The sequence below is a fragment of the Ciconia boyciana genome, chromosome 2, assembly GCF_034638445.1.
Source record: "Ciconia boyciana chromosome 2, ASM3463844v1, whole genome shotgun sequence".
Classification (NCBI taxonomy): Eukaryota; Metazoa; Chordata; class Aves; order Ciconiiformes; family Ciconiidae; genus Ciconia; species Ciconia boyciana.
Window position 1 is genome coordinate 50,188,800 of NC_132935.1, and position 18,490 is coordinate 50,207,289.

The 18,490-nt window shown below is 39.0% G+C and overlaps 1 protein-coding gene across 1 annotated transcript in view; it reads left to right on the top strand.

The window, feature by feature from the left end:
• CDH2 (cadherin 2) overlaps positions 1–18,490 on the top strand; it is a 121,772-nt gene that overhangs the window by 84,547 nt on the left and 18,735 nt on the right. Inside the window, exons 5-14 of the mRNA XM_072852577.1 lie at positions 120–275; positions 2,053–2,197; positions 3,247–3,419; positions 7,928–8,065; positions 8,429–8,614; positions 10,924–11,180; positions 12,619–12,761; positions 13,981–14,214; positions 14,540–14,773; positions 16,513–16,652. Coding sequence (XP_072708678.1) covers positions 120–275; positions 2,053–2,197; positions 3,247–3,419; positions 7,928–8,065; positions 8,429–8,614; positions 10,924–11,180; positions 12,619–12,761; positions 13,981–14,214; positions 14,540–14,773; positions 16,513–16,652 — 1,806 coding nt within the window. The remainder of the gene's footprint in view (positions 1–119; positions 276–2,052; positions 2,198–3,246; positions 3,420–7,927; positions 8,066–8,428; positions 8,615–10,923; positions 11,181–12,618; positions 12,762–13,980; positions 14,215–14,539; positions 14,774–16,512; positions 16,653–18,490) is intronic.

The window sequence follows — 18,490 nt, forward strand, 5'->3', positions numbered from 1 at the left end:
AGTTTAGCTTAAAGATGGGGAAAAAAAAAAAAGAAAAAAGAGCTGCTGCTTGTCTCAGCAGCAGTCCCATCCACTGTTTGTTTGTAGCTAATGTAAACATTATGTTTTTTGACACGTAGATTAGGTCTGATCGTGATAAAAGCCTCTCGCTACGGTACAGTGTGACTGGCCCAGGAGCTGACCAACCTCCAACAGGCATCTTCATCATCAACCCCATCTCAGGACAGCTGTCTGTGACAAAGCCTTTAGACCGGGAGCAGATTGCTTCTTTTCATGTAAGAGTTTAATTTACCATAAATCAGATTATCAAATTGAAGATTAACATCTGCTTCAAACATGACTTGAGCAGCCGGCATTTAGTTTTCTATGAGATATGATTTGAAGAGTTTGTAGCAGATTTGTATTTATTGTACTTACTAAGGCTAACTCTTACTATGTTTAAGCAGCTTAAATACATTAACCATACATAAACAGTGATTAAATGTATTTAGATAAAGTCATTTTAAAAGATTGAAATATGGATACTGTAGCTTATATTTCAAATACAGACCATTGATCACAGTCTCCACTGTATTGTATATTTTCCAAAAGTTTACTTTTAATTCAGCAACTTAAATTAGGATGTGACTGCTATTAGAATTGCAGCAGCTGTGATTTGAGAAATGGATGGGAAGAATAACCTACCAATTTTCATTTTCAGGGGCAAATCTAAGCATTTTAATGGAATTGTAAATTAGGTCTGTCAGCTTATGAAAATGATATTCTTTGCTCTAAAGAAATTGACAAAGTAGACCATGGATTCCAGTATTAGTGGAAAAGAAAGGTTTGAAGGAAGGGGGGAAACCACACTGTGACCTAAAGTTGTCTCTGCTTTTGAGACACCACACTGAAATCATTACAGAAGTTGCTCAGTTCCTAGAGAGAGTTTCCAGCATGTCTTGGATTAAAACACTCCTTGCCTTGTGCTCCGGGAAGCCCTTCGAGTGCTGCTCCCGAACAGAGGAGGCAGCAGGAGGCATCTGGGGGGAGGCAGGGGGAGCAGCTCTCATAAGAGCACAACAGCTCCAGCATCCATAAGATTTTTTTACTGAGAATTTGGCATTGGCAATTCAAGATTTACTGATTTACGAATTTACATTTATATGAGTAATTTCCAGAGTTGTGAGTTAATAATGCCTTCTTGCTCCTTTCTAGTAGGTTTGTAGCCAGAAGATATATATATGTGTGTGTATATATATATGCATGTATGTGTGTGTGTGTATATATATATATTAAAAAAAGGGCTTCAGCAGGACTGCTATAGGAGAAAGTTGCTCTTTTGCCTAGCAATTGCCAGGCTCTGGCCTGGAGATGTAGGTTTAAATTTGCAGAAAGTACTGTTCCTTTTTTTTGGCTGTCCAATTTAAGATGATTTAGGTAAACCTGACTGTCAAATGTTTAAACTCAGTCCTTTTTGACAATCAGGGCATTAAATTTAAGTGTCTCGGTATCTTTGAAACCAGGTCCATAAACTTTAGCTTAATTTTTAGCCTGGAATTTCAGTGTGCTTACTGCTAGTGATTTATCACAAACCTTACCTTGGTGTTCCAGGTAACACAAATCTATTTCATATGCTTTTCCTATGCATTCATGTCTATTCAATATCTGTATCAGTAAAGAATTTTTGAAACTGATGCCAGTGTTTGTGCCCTATGGATTGTTAGTAAGTTGCTATCTGTTTGATATAAATCTGCATATTTCTAGAGTCTGTTTTCTAACGGTCATTATTAAAAACAGATTTATATATGACTGTGCATTGGTTTTAATTGAAATTACATGATTCAAAATCATTTTCAGCAAATCGGAGAAGTAAAACTGCAGCTTAGAATAGTTTAGAAGTCTGAACAGCAGTTCCATTAGCAACCTGAAAACTCAAATCGTCGATATGAGGGAGCAGTGCCAGATAACAGAATACATTGAGCTAAAAATGTCTGGCCTGAAACATCCTGCCACCATTATTGTATCTGTGCCTGTATGTTGTGCAAATGCTAATACTTCTAATGATTTTTGCAGCTGAGAGCACACGCAGTGGACGTAAATGGAAACCAGGTGGAAAACCCTATTGACATTGTTATTAATGTCATTGATATGAATGACAATAGACCTGAGTTCTTACACCAGGTTTGGAATGGGACAGTCCCTGAAGGATCAAAGCCAGGTAATACTTGGGCTTTCTAAGTATATGCAGTAACATTTTGAAGGTGATGAAGGGGGTGCCTTCAGAGTTGCAACACTTTCAAAGGTGTCTTATTAGTGTGATGAGCAAAATCTCAGATACTGTCTTATTATTTCACCTTATTTTTAATTCACTTTTTAGTATGCTAGGATTAATTTCCAAAAGAAGAAAGTATTATGTACATAAACTAAAAGAGAAGTCTTTAAGAATATTACTTTTAGGTTCCTGGTTTTGAAAATCCTATTTATAGTGTCACAGTTCGTGCGGTTATGTTCACGATAGCCATTGACATTCATTTAGTTGACAGCTCAGGGTATAAGAGACTTCTGAAATATCAGCAGATCCAGTTCTAGTTCTGAATCTCAGAGGCTTTGGAAAAACTGGGATTTGAAACCAAACAGTTTCATTTGAATTCTCGAGAAAACCCTAAATGTTGTTCACATCTCATTAAAATTCTAATCGGCTCAGACTAAAGTTTGCACTATGGCTGAAACCACTTTCTTAATTTGTCAGTAGTGCAAAATGAATTTTTTAGAAAGGTTAGCACAAGGAATGTATTTTCTCACTTTGCAGTGTTGACTTGGCATTTGAGATGAAAAGAACATGCATCTCAAAGACCTTTGAAAGAGTATTATTTACATTGATTTTCAATCACTGTCAGTATGTGCACCAATTCTGAAAATTAAGTGTATTTCCTTTGGCCCAATTAATAACATTTTTATCAAAACGTGAGGAGCTCTGTTGTTACAGAGATGTTATTTATGGCAGAATTGTAGGATTTCATTGTTTATGGAGCTTCTTCAGTTCTAAGCAAATCTGATATTTTATAAACACAAAGTATTTTTATCTCCTGTTATGTATTTTAATTACTCTGTTGGCAAGTCTTGGGTTTAACCAGTTTGTTTTAAGTAAGAGAAGGAATGTGCAGAGTTTACCAAAAGAAATACATGCTTTGACCATTGCTTGTAAGTGATCTTGTGTAATCTGAGTAAACTGTTTATATAACATCAATTTTTTTATCCTGCTGCTAGGAACCTACGTGATGACTGTTACTGCCATCGATGCTGATGATCCCAATGCACAGAATGGGATGCTGAGATACAGAATCTTGTCACAGGCCCCGAGCAGCCCCTCTCCAAACATGTTTACAATCAACAACGAGACTGGTGACATTATCACCGTAGCAGCCGGGCTTGACAGAGAGGTACGACAGGTCTTAATCCCATAGGCTGGGTTGTACTTAATATTGTGAAGAAGCACGTTTTTTGCTAGTAACGTACAAATACTTCTCTCCCTTCCTAGTCTGAACTTTCTCCCTGGAAAAGAGGAAATTAGGATGGGGGTGAAAGTTGGACCCACACATTTTGTACATGAGCAACTCTCAGTTCCATCGGGTCATGGAAAGGATCTTGTCTCAAAAGCCAGTTTGCTTTTAAGGAACAGGTACACACTAAAGCAGTGATGCAGATAAGGACCTCAGATGTTTGGCCTGGGTGCTGAGGTGGGAGGTGTTCCTCAGCTCCAGCCCTTTCCTCTTGCTGAGCTCCATAGGCAAAGAGTAGATGGAAAATTGAATTGGCTATATGTTTTATTTATTTTGGAAGCTCCACGAGAGCTTCTGTCCTCCCTCTGTCCTCTTCCTTGCTCTTCATAGAGAGGTGTTAAATACTTGAAATCTTCTGGGTGCTGTGTTGTTAAATTTGCAGTAATTTGCTCAATAAAATCAACCAGGAAAAATATTACTGATTTTAAAATTTGAAAAGCACATTTCTAAGAAATAAACCCGTCGGTATTGGAAACTGCATAGATAGAGACTTGTCTCAAGGCCTGGACACACATTCAAAACCTTTTTTTAAAAAAATAATAATAAAAAAATCTGACTGTTAGTAATTCCCTGGTACATGCTGAGCAAGTCCTGTTCTGTCTAGACAGTTCTTCACTGTGCCCACCACTGGAGAAGAAGGGTGCCAGATCCTCTGCTCTGGTTCACCCATCTGTGAGGTGGGAATAAAAATATTTCCCTCCCAACTCCAGATCTGTCACATGAACTAACTGTGCTTTTGAACCACTTGAAAACTTCAGAAGAGATAAGCATTATTTTATAAACAAACTATAAAATCCAAACAAATCTTATTTCAACACATCTTGTTTCATCTTCTGTTTTACTAACCTCATTTTAGCTCATTAAATCTGAAGGTTTTTTTTAAACTGGATTTGCTGTTCAGCTTTTAGCTGTTTGCTTATACTTACTTAAAATGGAGAGCGAAAATACTTTCTGATGCTCTGGGTTGGCTATTAATATTCTGATGCATTTCAGTTTGAAAGGGGCAATCAGAAGATTTGAAAAGCTAAACAGACTGTTAGATATTGCAATTAATTTTTAAAGTTTTATTAACAGTCTATTTAAGTTGTTTTTGAAAAGGATGGATTTGAGGAAAGGAAGACCCTGAACTTTACAGTATTGCCTTATTAAATTAAGAGAATGATGGGGCAGCTTTGCCCTAGTTTTTAAAATCCCCTGGTCATCTTTGACAGGTTAACTTTCAGAAGGACATAGTGATAACTCTGAGTTTTATTACTTAGTGACTAGCTGTACCAGGGTGATTTAACTTGGAAGAAACCAGCTGTCTGTGGAGCTTAGGCCCTCGCATTAACAGTTGGAAAAGCCTTGTCATTTGCCATCAGTTTTCCTGATGGATCACTGTACTGATACCCAAATGAGTATTTATAAACATTTCTTGCACATGTTGAATATTAATGATTAATGTTAAATTATTCAAATATTAAATTAGACTAATATGAGATAAAATGGTTTCCTTCCCAAGCCATTGCTCTGCTTCCTTCATTTCCTGAGTCATTTAGTGGAAGTCAATTAAATAAAATGACCAGGAGTCTAGAAAGCCAGATCTGAATCGAGCAGGTCTTCTGACAGTGGGCTGGGGAGTGCCTTGTTGCACAAGGTTCCTTGTTGTCCGGGAGCCTCAGCTGGGCTACCCACTTCTGCCATTCTGCCCTTTTCTCCAAGTCTTGACTCTCTGTAAAGCTCTAATTAGGCTCATAAAGTACTAGACACAATTTTAAATTCTTAAATTATGTGACCCATTATTTATGGGAGCGTAAGTGTTGTAGGCATTCCAAAAAAAAAAAAAAAAGAGTGGTTCCTCTGATAGCATTCCTTATCTGCTAGTATTTTAGGTTAACATGCACAATGCATTACCTATGCTAACATGCACAGGAGGAGAGTTGCTTAGGTAGGGGACTCAGCTAGAGGCAGAAGTCATCTTTCACTTGGTGTCCCAAAAGATGCTTTTTCATGAGATCCAGCTGTTCTTATTTCTTCCGCTATTGCTGTGGAATTCACTTCAGCATTAAAACATCTGCCTTACTGCTGGAGGTGCCAAAGAAGTCAGGCAGGGTACTTAAATTTACATGCTGACGTTCCTGCCTCACGTGAGGTTAATTCAGTGAAGTGCTCTTTTTTTTTTGGCCTGTGTTGAAATGGAAAGATGTGACCTGATGAGGTCTGTGTTCTTTCTTGAAGCTGCCAGTTTGTTTTCGGATGTGTTGCTGCAAAGTCTCCGTGCAGGCTGCTGACACATGCTCCATGGCTTATTCCTGGCTTCTCCTCCACCCACAATTAAAAGAGGAGAGCCACCTCCCCCAGTTTCCCCATGCTTGGAAAGTTGTGCACTTGTTGATTTCTGAAATTTCATTCCCAGCAGTGATCTTCTGTATGTGAGTGCTGGAAGGGGGGGGGGGAACAAACAAAAACACATACACGCTGTCTTTTGGGGCACTTTTTGGGGTAGTTTCTAGTGTGCTGCTTCTGTTGGAATTAAATAAGATTGTACGGAAGTTGAGTCTCTGTGTAATAATAATGGAGTTTCCTTAATGAAATTTGCTTCTTGGGATCAATGTGTTAAGACCCAGCTGAATCAGAAGCACCTGCTGTTTCAATAACATAGAATCATCTGGCTGCAAGATTTGCTTCAATACTGCTCTAGATTTTATTGCTTCACAATAAGTAAAGTTTATTTTTTTTTCCTGGATGAAAGTGGTAAAAGTATTTCTTTGATTCCCTTGTGACTGCTTCTTCTGTTGGTGTCATGAAGGAAACCTTTAGGATGTTTATTTAGGCCTTCTGAAGGTCACTTTGCAAGCCAGAATTTGTATACATATTTATGCATTATTAAATATATATATTGCATTTCTATATAAGTAATATTAGTTTTGCTTTTTTAAAGAACTGTGGTATGCGTATGCAGTAATACACCTTGGAGGTGTGTTGTAAGGGTTCCTTTGCAAAAGAGGACATGAGCATAAATTATCTTCAGTGGGAGATAAAGATTGATACAGCTTATTTCAATTTTTTTTTTAATTATTCAATGGCTTGTATTTGCTGCTTGGAAGTGTGCATAACCGTTAAATCTCTAATGTCTGCCATAGTGTCTGGCCAAAATTTGAAAGAAAGTTGGACATCATCAGTGGAATTGTCCTTGTTTATTTTTTGTATCGATATACATAGTCCCTTTTTGTAAACAGTTTCCATGAGAAGTCATCTGTCCTATACCCAGGTCTGTAAGTAGTGGGAGAAAATAAAGTACTGAGTGGAAAAACTGTGCTTTTCTTTAAGTATTTTTATTTTGCCAGAAGGTTTTTTGCCAGCGTTAGTAAACCATTCATGAAAGTGATATTTCAAAGTAATAGCAGCTTCTTACGTTTGTGCGTTTTCTTTTGGAAAGAACTGGATGATAACACCTAGCTCTCTCCGAACTGGGAAGCTGAACTGGCAAATGAAAAAGCACGCACAGTATTTTCATTTCACGGTAGAAACCGTTGATGAGTTCCAATCAACTTCTCAGCAACTCTACACAAAAAACATCTCTCTAATTTTTTTTTTTTCCTTCTTTTTAAACACCGCCTTGTCGACTTTGTTTTAAACATCTAACCAGTCTGAGGTCAGGTCCCAGTTGGGCATTTCTTGTGCCTGAGGGAGCCCTGGCCCCGCTCCAGCCGTGCCGGGGGACCGCAGCGCAGCGCCGGCCCGGCCCGGCCGTTGCTGATGGCACGCGCGGCGAGGGCGGGGGGGGGTGGGGGGAGGAAGGAGGCGGCGGCCATCTTCGGCCGGGGTGTTTAACATTCATGGAAATAGCTCGTGTGGTTGTTCCTCCCCCTTTCTCCCAGTGCCCTTACTAGTCTCGGTTAGCCTTGACATCTTCGGTTTCCATAGCGATGGCAAGAAGTTGCAACAGTGGTTTTATACTTGGGCTCGGCTGAAACAAAAGCTTGGCAGTTGCGGCTGTTTGGCCAACAAACCTACCTTGGCTCGGTTCTCGTAAATGCTTTTGAGGACTTACCCTGTTTTAGTATAAACCGCACTCTTGTCTTTTCCCCATTTGACAAGTGTTGTTAAATCTATAATAGCAGCATTAACTGTATAAAGTGTCTTTGATTTTGAGAGTAGGAAGCAGGCAGTCTGCTCTTGTCTCAGTGATATTTGAAGAAAATCAAGTAGTTCAATGTAGCGAGATGCAACCCAGTGCTGTGCTCCTCTGGCACAAACTTTGCTCCTGTCATCCGAGGTGATGCTAACTAGAATAAACAGTGTGATAGGCTCCATTGCTTAGCGACCTGCAATTTTGGAAACACCTGCTGTTCTACGGTAATGTTAGTTTTGTCTAAAACTTATGTTGATGTCATTTTGTGTTTTAGAAAGTACAACAATATACATTAATAATTCAAGCTACGGACATGGAAGGAAACCCAACATATGGTCTTTCAAACACAGCAACTGCTGTCATCACTGTGACAGATGTCAATGACAATCCTCCAGAGTTCACCGCCATGACTGTAAGTACAGGGTGGGAGTAACTGAAGGATGTGCATATTTATAACCCTTCCCTGCTTTTCTCATTATATTCACAGACAGTAAATATTTATTACTTATTAAATAGTGTACTGGCAGGCAGAATTGAGATACGTGCAGAATATATATATCCCTTAGATTTGGTATTCTGCTTAGGCCAAAAGGCAAAAGCTGACAAGGGAATCAAACCATCAGTTTTCTGGGTGGCCTCGGGTAAACTTCATTAGATAAATTGTCAGAGCTCCAGTGGAGAGAGATGCGCGCTCTAATGTTGATGAATGTTCAGTATGGCGTGGCTCTGTGTGTGTTTCTGCAGCCGAGGTAAAATGTTTTCTTGTTTTTTGCAGTTCTATGGGGAAGTACCGGAAAACAGGGTGGATGTGATCGTAGCAAATCTGACGGTAACGGATAAAGATCAGCCCCACACACCTGCGTGGAATGCGATGTACCGAATGACCGGAGGAGACCCGACAGGTCGATTTACCATCCTGACTGATCCCAATAGCAACGATGGGCTGGTGACGGTTGTGAAGGTAAGAGATGCTTGCGCTTCAGAGAATTAAGCAGAGATGGAAGAAGTGGGAGAAAACTGAGGGAGGAAAAATGTGAACTTCTGGGGCCAGCATGAGTCTGGAAAGGAAAATGGATGGGCACCATCTGTCCTGTGGAAGTAAGCTGTCCATCTCTTGCAGCGTTTCCTTGCTTACACTAGCAGTAGTATTTCAACTGATCAGTTTTAAAAATCAGGCTAGGTTGTTGAAAATTACACATTTTGAAGCTTTATTTGCCAGAAGATAGGAATTCGTCTGTGAAAAAGCATTTGCTTAGTATTTGTTGCTAGCATAAAGGAACAGCTTCCTACCTCCTGGCCTCCATTAGTAGTCACGCTTGTTGTCTGCAGGTTTTATGTCAACATGTTCCCGTTAAGGAACAGATAATAGGCAGTCAAGGCACAATCAGAGAGGAAAAAGTGATACGTGGGAGGCTACTTCTACAAGAGACTTTTAAAGACTGGCTATTTTTAAAACCTCATTTAAATACCTTTTATGGAATAACCTGTCTATCTTCATTCTCTAGCCAACACAGCTCTGTGTTGAGGGATGACTTATTTCAAGTGATAATAACAATGTGGTTCTATAATTAAACCTGCCAGGCAGTAGCCACCTTTCCTCATGGCCCTCTGATAAGTGTCTCGTCTCTGAGTTGGCCTGTTCTGGTTTTGGCTGATCCACTTACAAAGTCAAGTGTGAGATGCCCATATTCCCATTTGGAAATTAAAACATTCACCTTACACACACCACCACCCCCCCCCTTTTTTTTTCCCCTCTCCATTCTTCTCAGTATCTAGGTGAGAAAAAGATACAATTTTCGTACAGCTATAGTGGTAATTCACACTAGGTGGTTGTTGTGGTTTGGTTTTTTTGTTTGGTGGTGTGTTGTTTTTTTTTTTTTAAGAACTGTCTGTTTTATAACTGCACTTCCCTAGAGGTACCAATTGCTATATTGCAGTCTTCCAGCAAGAATTATGTGAGTGTCTGGGCTTTGTAATTAGGCACATAAGCATTTTTTTTCAGATCTAGGAATGGTATCAAACTAGAAATGTCTGGAAAAGAGAATTTTAAAAATGCTCAGATTAAACTAAAGTATTATAAAGGGAAGCAAGCCTAAGATTCCAGATCTCTAACCTGTTTGTATAGCTTTACTCACTTACAAATTTATTTTTAACAAATTCCATCCCCTCTACTGCCAGAGTATCTCAGTGCTTTGCTACATCTGACCTGGTTTAACAACAGAGTAGCAGCATGTGGGAGCCTCACTGGAAAAGGAATTTTTTCCTACAAATGCAAGCGAATGATGGGCCTGTTCAAAAGGGGGCCAGCTGTACCATCTGAAATCAGAGACTCTTCAACAGCATAGGAAAATGGGCCTGAGGTGGTGGCTCTGCAGTCTACCCAGCAGCACTCCTTTAAGCACCCAGACATGGGAAGAGTTGGAAGCCTGCCTACAGTTTTTATTGGCAGTGCAATGAGTTGATCTGTCAACCTGTAATGAAGATTGGATTGTCTCTTGTCACTGACATCATACTGTCATGTGCCAACTGCCCCTGTAAGGTGGAGGGTTCCTTCAAATCTAGAATCAGTGCGAGTAGTACAGTGCATAGTATTAAGGCAAATCAGGTTCACCCTGATTTGCCTGAAGAACGCTTCACCCCTATGCAGCATGACAGAGGAACTCTAGCCTCAAACTGTTTTTACTCCTCCTTAAATTGGATTTCTGGCTCAGTGAGGAAGTCCCCAAACTGAAGGTTGTCCAGACTGTGAAGATGGGAGCTGTAGGTATACCAGCAATGGGATTAGCTGGGATTACAAAGTCTTTCTAGTGAAACATTAAGGGCATAGGAATCTGATCTACGGGGCTGGTCATGATCTTGTTTGAAAGAAACCTTTGTCCTCATAACAGAGAGAGGCAGGTTTTGCTCCTCAGGAGGCACATCTGCTCACATGAGTGCCTGGCACAAAGCTGGGAGTTTCTACATCATCTTCTGATGAAACTACTTGTTTCCTCAGTTACCATGAATGGCAGTACCAGAGTAAGTTAAATCCAAGAATGACAAGGTTTCTAGCTGTTCTGAGTTCAAAACTGCTGCTGCTGCTAAGCAAAACCGCAACCCAGTCTTGTGTTGAGGTGTTACCTTGATTGTGTTCTCTCTAGGCTCTGCGTTCATATTTGAGAAAAGCAGTACAAGTAATGTTTAAAAATGTGCTTTGAAGTAAAAATGTTACTGTGTGTCCATCACTATTGTAAGTAAATGTTAACACTTCTTGCTCTTTGCTTTTCCCAGCCTATTGACTTCGAGACCAACAGGATGTTCGTGCTTACTGTAGCTGCAGAAAATCAAGTGCCTTTGGCTAAGGGGATTCAGCATCCTCCTCAGTCAACAGCAACCGTGTCCATTACGGTCATTGATGTGAATGAGAGCCCATATTTTGTTCCAAACCCTAAGCTTGTACGTCAAGAAGAAGGGCTACTTGCTGGTAGCATGTTGACAACTTTCACTGCTCAGGATCCAGATCGTTACATGCAGCAAACCTCTCTAAGGTCTATATGAACACTTGGCAGTTATTTAACAATTGGAATGCAATATCCATGTTACAGAATGGGTGGGGAGCAAAGAGACTGTATATGAAATTACTGCATTTACCATAGCACACAGCTATACCAATACCTCCTGTAGCTTTTGTGCAGCTCTTCTCTAAAGGGATTTTTAGCTGTAGAGAAGGTGACCTAACCAGCATTCATAGATGTATAAACTGGGTCATCTTCTAATGCGAAGTCCTACTTCGTCAAGGTAGAATGAAGTTATGCACCTGTGTTAAAGTATACATGGCATCCCAACAAATTCAGTCAGAGCAGACACATGCTTGTGTGAACTAAAATAATTTGCAATTTAAATTAACCAATAATTTTGACATGGCAGCAAAACCATGTCAGATCGTTGACCAAATCTTAAGGATTTTCTTTTCATTTATTCTCCAGCAATAGTGCTGTTGTCGTCCATCTGTGAACTCTTGTACTGATAGCTATGATCATAATTTGATCATAACTTGTCTAATGTGTAAAACTATGCTAAATGACAAAAGTGAAGAGGATGAAACAGGGAAATCTTAAAGCATACTTTCAGATACCTCATTAAAAACATGGTCGTTGACTGCAAAGCTAAGGAACAGCAACTAGCCTTGGGCCAGGACTCAGGTTCCTATCGTATTCAACAGCTTTTTTAGCTCATGTGGAGGAAACTCCAGAACTTACTCTGTCTTTCCTTTCAAATCAACGTTCTTAGAATTTTACTTTCTCTTAATTTTGTTTAGCTGTTGCTGATATTTTGCTCATTTCTGGACGTAACCATCATAGACATGATAGCGTGAGGACTTAAGGATATATGTGTTTTTGATGACCTAAGGTAGCTTGTACTTGATTCATGTCAAAGGACAAATTTATCAAATAGAAGGATGATTTTGAAAGACACTCCTCTTTCAAATTAAGATGAGATGCATGCAGTAAAATCAGGGCCGCTAAAAAAATTAACTAAGTGATATTGGACGCACTAGAATAATGCGAATTAGTGCTACTCTAAGACTCTTCATCCATTGTTACCTCTCTCCTGCTCTCAGCACTCTGATAAGATAAAAGTTAGTATGAACAGCTCTGTAGGAATAGAACAAGCGAGAGAGGGTCCTTAATGAAATATTTTAATTGAGTCTGAATATGAATGTTATATAGTTTACAGTAGTGGTAGGATTTACTCCAGTTACATGATAACTTACATAACAGGGCACTTCAAGAATCTAAATGTAGGACTGTTTTTAAGACATGTTTTCAAGAATTGTAGCGACAAGGCTTAATAAATGGAAATTTGTGAAATATTGTCTCCAATTCCAAAAATGTGTTCAGAATACAAATTAGAATACTAATATTGTCTTTGTTGTCAATATTTATGTTGGCAGATAAATAACACATCTTGTGATCAAATACACAGGTACTCAAAACTTTCAGATCCTGCAAACTGGCTGAAAATTGACCCTGTTAATGGACAAATAACTACTACGGCTGTTTTGGACAGGGAGTCAATATATGTGCAAAACAATATGTATAATGCAACGTTTCTTGCTTCTGATAATGGTATGTATCAACATTGTGTATGTTTTCAAAAAGCTTTCTTCTGTGTGGTTGAATGGCATACAGTTTTACCGGGGCAGAAAACAAGATATGCTTAAATACATCCAGTCGGAAGTCTATATTAATATCAGACTTTAGGTATCTTCCAGCTACTCTGGAAGCGGGCTGAAAAATAATTTTATGAGTTTGGAGAAAGGCACTGGCTTAGTTACATTAGTCAAGTTTGACAAACCTGCACAAGAGTGCAGTAGGCTAAGTGCATGAACAGCATAAGTGGACTTATGGGGAGTAAAGTGTTGAGGGAGGGGTATTGTATTTTTCCACATTCAGGCTACAATAGTGCAGAGGGAAAAGGGTCTTTTCATTGCCAGTTTGTTGATGACAATTAACAGTCTCTGCTCAAAAATGTGTCCTTTGAGTTTGGCTGGAGTGCTGTACTGTTCATAGCTGATACCAGAAAGATGGACAGGTGTCGTTAGGAACGTTCTGGCATTAAGGGGGAAAACTGAAACACTGGGGCTGTTTACCTTGGAGAGAAGACAAATGGTAAAAATTTGCGAACTGATACAGCATAACAAAGCTAGATCAACTACTTCGCTCCTTTTGGCTCTCTTCTGGAGAACAAAATTAAATGGAACTGGAAGATTGGAGAGGGGGTGGTGGAATGAGAACTGTTGCTAATTATACTGAGAAATTCTGTGCCACATGTTAACATAAACATGTGACTTCAGCAAAGTTTACGGAAGCATCACACATTCGATATGGATAGCAAGAATGTCTAGAAATAGCATGCTGAAAGTCAGTATTAGAATTTAAACAGCACATTTGTGGTAAAGGGTGATCGTAAGTCTTCAAAGATACAAAATAATTTCTCCAGAGGATAAGCTATTCCATTTTTACACCTTTTTCTGGGAAGCACTTGATGTGGACTGTCTCTGGAGAGGAACTGGCTGTCTTGTCAGTAAAGTAGTTGAATCCCTGATCTGTGGATCTGTAGTTATTTGCTGATTTTTTTGCTAAGTAGGGCAGTTTTTCTGAGGACAGACTATGTAAGAATTTGTGTGTTAGCAGGAGCAGTGACAGTGTTAGACTGGCTTCGTAAAGACAGAATCCCAAAACTGAGGTGAACACATGTACACAGTAATTGAAAAGTGTTGGTATAGCTTTAGGTAAGTAACTTTCCAGTTGGAAACAGACTCAATACCATTTTCTTTTCTTTAAGGAATCCCCCCGATGAGCGGAACTGGCACACTTCAGATATACCTGCTGGACATCAATGATAATGCCCCCCAAGTGAATCCGAAAGAAGCCACAACTTGTGAAACACTACAGCCTAACGCTATTAACATCACTGCTGTAGACCCTGACATAGATCCAAATGCAGGCCCGTTTGCCTTTGAGCTGCCTGACACACCTGCTAGTATTAAGAGGAATTGGACTATTGTTCGAATTAGTGGTAATTAACATTATAGAAAGCTTAATAATTTTAAAGAAACTATTGCATGTGCTTTTCTGTATTTTAGTTTGGTTTTCTTTCACAACATACGTGAATTTGGTTAATATGAATAGGAAAGCACCCTTGTGTAAGTTCCCCAAAGAACAAGAAATTTTAAGAAAGAAAAGTTTTTCACAGTAAAGAAGTCTGTTATCCTGAGTGTCACGTAGTGGGTTGAACAATAAGTTAACACAGAGCTCAGAGATGAGCCGTTTTTGCCAATACTGTTTTAAACCCACGTAAGCGGTACCTTACTTTTTAACAAGTGTCTTATTTTCACACACAGGTGATCATGCCCAGCTCTCTTTAAGGATCAGGTTCCTGGAGGCTGGTATCTACGATGTGCCCATAGTAATTACAGATTCTGGAAATCCACATGCATCTAGCACTTCCGTGCTGAAAGTGAAAGTTTGCCAGTGTGACATAAACGGAGACTGCACTGACGTTGACCGGATCGTTGGTGCAGGGCTGGGCACTGGTGCCATCATTGCAATTCTGCTTTGTATCATCATTTTGCTTAGTGAGTAGATAGATCTCTTAATCCTAACTCTTTTGTTTTGCAAGTACTATCTTATGTTTTAGTCCCATGTACTTTGACAAAGACAGGAGAGTGATTAAAGACTCAAGTCCAAGAATTGTTGCTGCTTAGTTTAATGTCTTGGACAAGTACGAAAACTTTCTGATGGTAAAGGATTAGGAGTCTGTGAGACAGATGATAACTAGCACTTGCATGGCAGTCACGGCCCACAGTGGGTTTGTGAAAGAGGTTTTCCATCTGTGCCCATGGGCACTTGTTATGTTACATCAGTGAGTGACCGGGCTGAAGATGTGATTAGCCCCCAGACATCTAGTCTCTCTTGTGTTGCTGGTACTGTGTGATTTGATACCACCCACAGTGGGTAACAGTGCCTTTAAGGAGTTCTCTGGTGTTGCTACTGTTGTGTTCCAGATTAATGTAGGCAGGCTATTTGATGATTTTGGAAAGTAATATATCACAGCCCTTCTTTTAAGGCCCGACAAGCAGGCAGCCATGCAGGAACAGAGATGTGTATGTGTGTTTAATTATTACATAAAGCTATGCTAGTATTTTATTTTTGTGTCAAGTGCATTCAATAAGGGAAATGACTAAACATCATGACTAAGTGTCTGTCCAGTGTAGTAAATTAGATGCTAGCTCTCTTACACATTATGGTTAACTGATTTCTGATTGTGGTGGAACAAAAGGAAGGGATTAATCTGTTCAGAGTATACTGTGCGCCAGTCCAGAACATACAAAATGATGGAAAGGGGTAATTTTAAAAAAATAAATAAATAAAAAAGTTTTTGAGCCTGGCTAAGCCCATGGCTGTACTCAAGCACAGCACAATTATTTTCCTGATACAAGATAGTCTTAAAATGTTAGATAATGAATTAACTGAGCCTTATTGAAACTATCGAATCTTTTAAGATATTCTGCATATATTGACATTCTAGATACATTGGAATTTCTTTCCATGAAGATGGTTGTAATTGGAAACATGCCTATTGTACTAGAAATTCATTTACTCACATTTATTCTGTTTCTCATTTGGTTTTCTTTAAAAAGCTTTAGTTTATAAACAAACAGTATAACTTGAAATGGTTGAGATTAAAGATATATAGCTCTAAGTGCCACTGCATTTTCCTCAACCTTGATTCCTCTTGCTTCGAAACAGAAATCTAAACTTAGGCAACAATATGGTCTGTTCTCATGGACTGCTGAGCCATATGCCCCAATGGCCAAAGCGTGGTGATATTCAAACATCAAAATTACTTAAACTGTACAAATTGCTATACACTCTTGGGACATAGCAGAAAAAAAAATATAAATAATCTTTTAGAATTCTTGCCACTACTGGAGAGATTCCCTTATGAATCCAGTGGTTTATGAAGCTTGGTCTTTCTTATTTCTTTTCATGACAAGTTTATTTTGCAGATGTGGAATGGATTTGTGACTTACGACCTTGAATATGTGATTGATTTTCAAATCAAATTGCCTATAGTAGCCTGAGTTGAAACATCTCTTGCTTAAGCTGCCTTCTATGAAATTTTTTATTTAAAAAAACAAAAAAAAACCCAAAACACAAACTCACCCTGAACAGTCAAAGCCAACTTTCTTGGCTTTTTTCTCCCCCTCCCCCTTTTTTAAAAAAAAAATCTTGGTGTCAAATTTGTACAATTTTCCATGGCTGTACCTCAGAATCAAGATGTGGTTTTGTGTTTTCCCTTTTTGCAATGTAGTTTTAGTTTTAATGTTCGTGGTATGGATGAAACGCCGTGATAAAGAGCGTCAGGCAAAGCAGCTCTTGATTGACCCAGAAGATGATGTGAGGGACAACATTCTGAAATACGATGAAGAAGGTGGTGGAGAAGAAGATCAGGTGAGGAATGATTAATGGTTTTTACATATAGATTTGCACTTCACTCTGCACTTTATCTATTTTGTTTCCGTTGACACATTATGATAGGTAGCTAATTTTTGCATTAAATACTGAAGGCAGTAAGTAATGTTTTAAAAACCTGAAATATAACATTGCTTTCTCATGTTGTTTTTTGCAGTTCCAGAAATACCAATTGCTTGCCTTTTGGATGAGATGTAAAACCAGTATCTTGTCCACTTACAGTCACGGCATTCTGACCATATTCCAACTAAGGCTGTTACATTTAAATGAAAATTAACATCCATTCTCATTGCAGTCTGTAAACCTTCTTCACTCCTTGTCTGATATCCTGTTTTACAGGATCACCAGTGCAGAGTGCCTAACACAGTCTATTCCAAATATGACCCTTTTTTAGTGGTGCATGAATGCCTTTCTAGATATACGGTAATGCTGTCTATTGACAGATTGGCCAGTACTGGAATTTCAGCTTGGAAAGTATTTATGTTTCAAGTAGCTGTCAGGGCACATCTGTGTTTATTCAAATACCTTTCCAGGCAGGTGCCATATGCATTTACTCTCACATCACCTCTGGTTGAACCACTGCTGATACGTTAAAAGGACTAGGAGTGATGTGTATATGCTAAGAATAGCTTATTTTTCCTTCTCCCTCCAAGTTAGTGAATTTCCAAGCAGTGCAATTTCCTTCCTTCAGAGGAGGTTTATTAAGTGCTTTATGAACATGGCAAACAGTAGATTTATGCACATTATTAGTGGTAGAAATAAGTGTAATAATTACAAAGGGAACAGTGTATATAATAGAGCCAAAGAAATTTTCCAGTAAAAAGCCTTGAAAAATTAAGTGTAATTCTTCCACACATCCCCAGTCACAGTCATCCGGCACTTGAGTTATCTGAAAAGTGTCTCCCTTCACTAGTACAGACATTTATAGCTTCCCTCTGTTCATTTGTTTGTTTGTTTGAAATTTGTGTTCGCCTTAGTAATTTCCATGCTTCCTGCATTTCCCCAAGTACTGTTCCTACTTCCTGGCTTTTCTGCATAAGTTGCTTTTTAAGCAATTTGCAAAGGAAACTTCAGTTTATGGAGTTGTGGAAAATTGCTTATGTTACTAAATAAATTGAAGACAACCCTTTGAGTCTGCGTATGTACTCCAGTTGTTTGTACACAGATAGTTTGAGTACAAGAATTGCATCCTGTTTGTGCATCTGTTACTGCACAGAAGAGTTACAAGCTTAAAAAACATCAAGAAAACTCAGTCCTGTGAGAACTAATTTTCCAGTTTGCATATCCCCAGCTCTTGTTCACCCACAATTCTCTGGAGGATCTGTTCAGCAATTTTCATGTGGTTTTGATTTTTAATTATTGTCCACACAACCCTCAGGACAGGGTCAGTAAGGTTCTCAGAGTATACACTGTTCAGTTCTCAGAGTATACACTTCCCTATGACTGGGAAGTCATAGGTGATGCTAGAGTAGTGTTGGGAGAGGTTCTGCTGCAGGTCAGAAACTTTAAGCATTGTTGTAACAGTGTACCATGGGAGTAAATACTTAATAGTTTAGAAATGGAGCTGAAGTCTCTCCTCTGTCCATCTTCTATTGTGCTCCTCTCCAGTGAAACTGCTGTCTTTGTGAGAGATATAGTCATGGTAGTGCAGCAGGAGGTAACATTGTGTGAATGCCGTAGATATTAGCAGGATGTAAGTCATCCATAAATGCAGTCTTTCACCAGCAGCGAATGAGTATAGTGCACGCTATTAAATGAAAAACTGTCAATGGGTGAAGTAGCAGTAAAGTGGTAAGAAATGTGAAATTAGCATCATT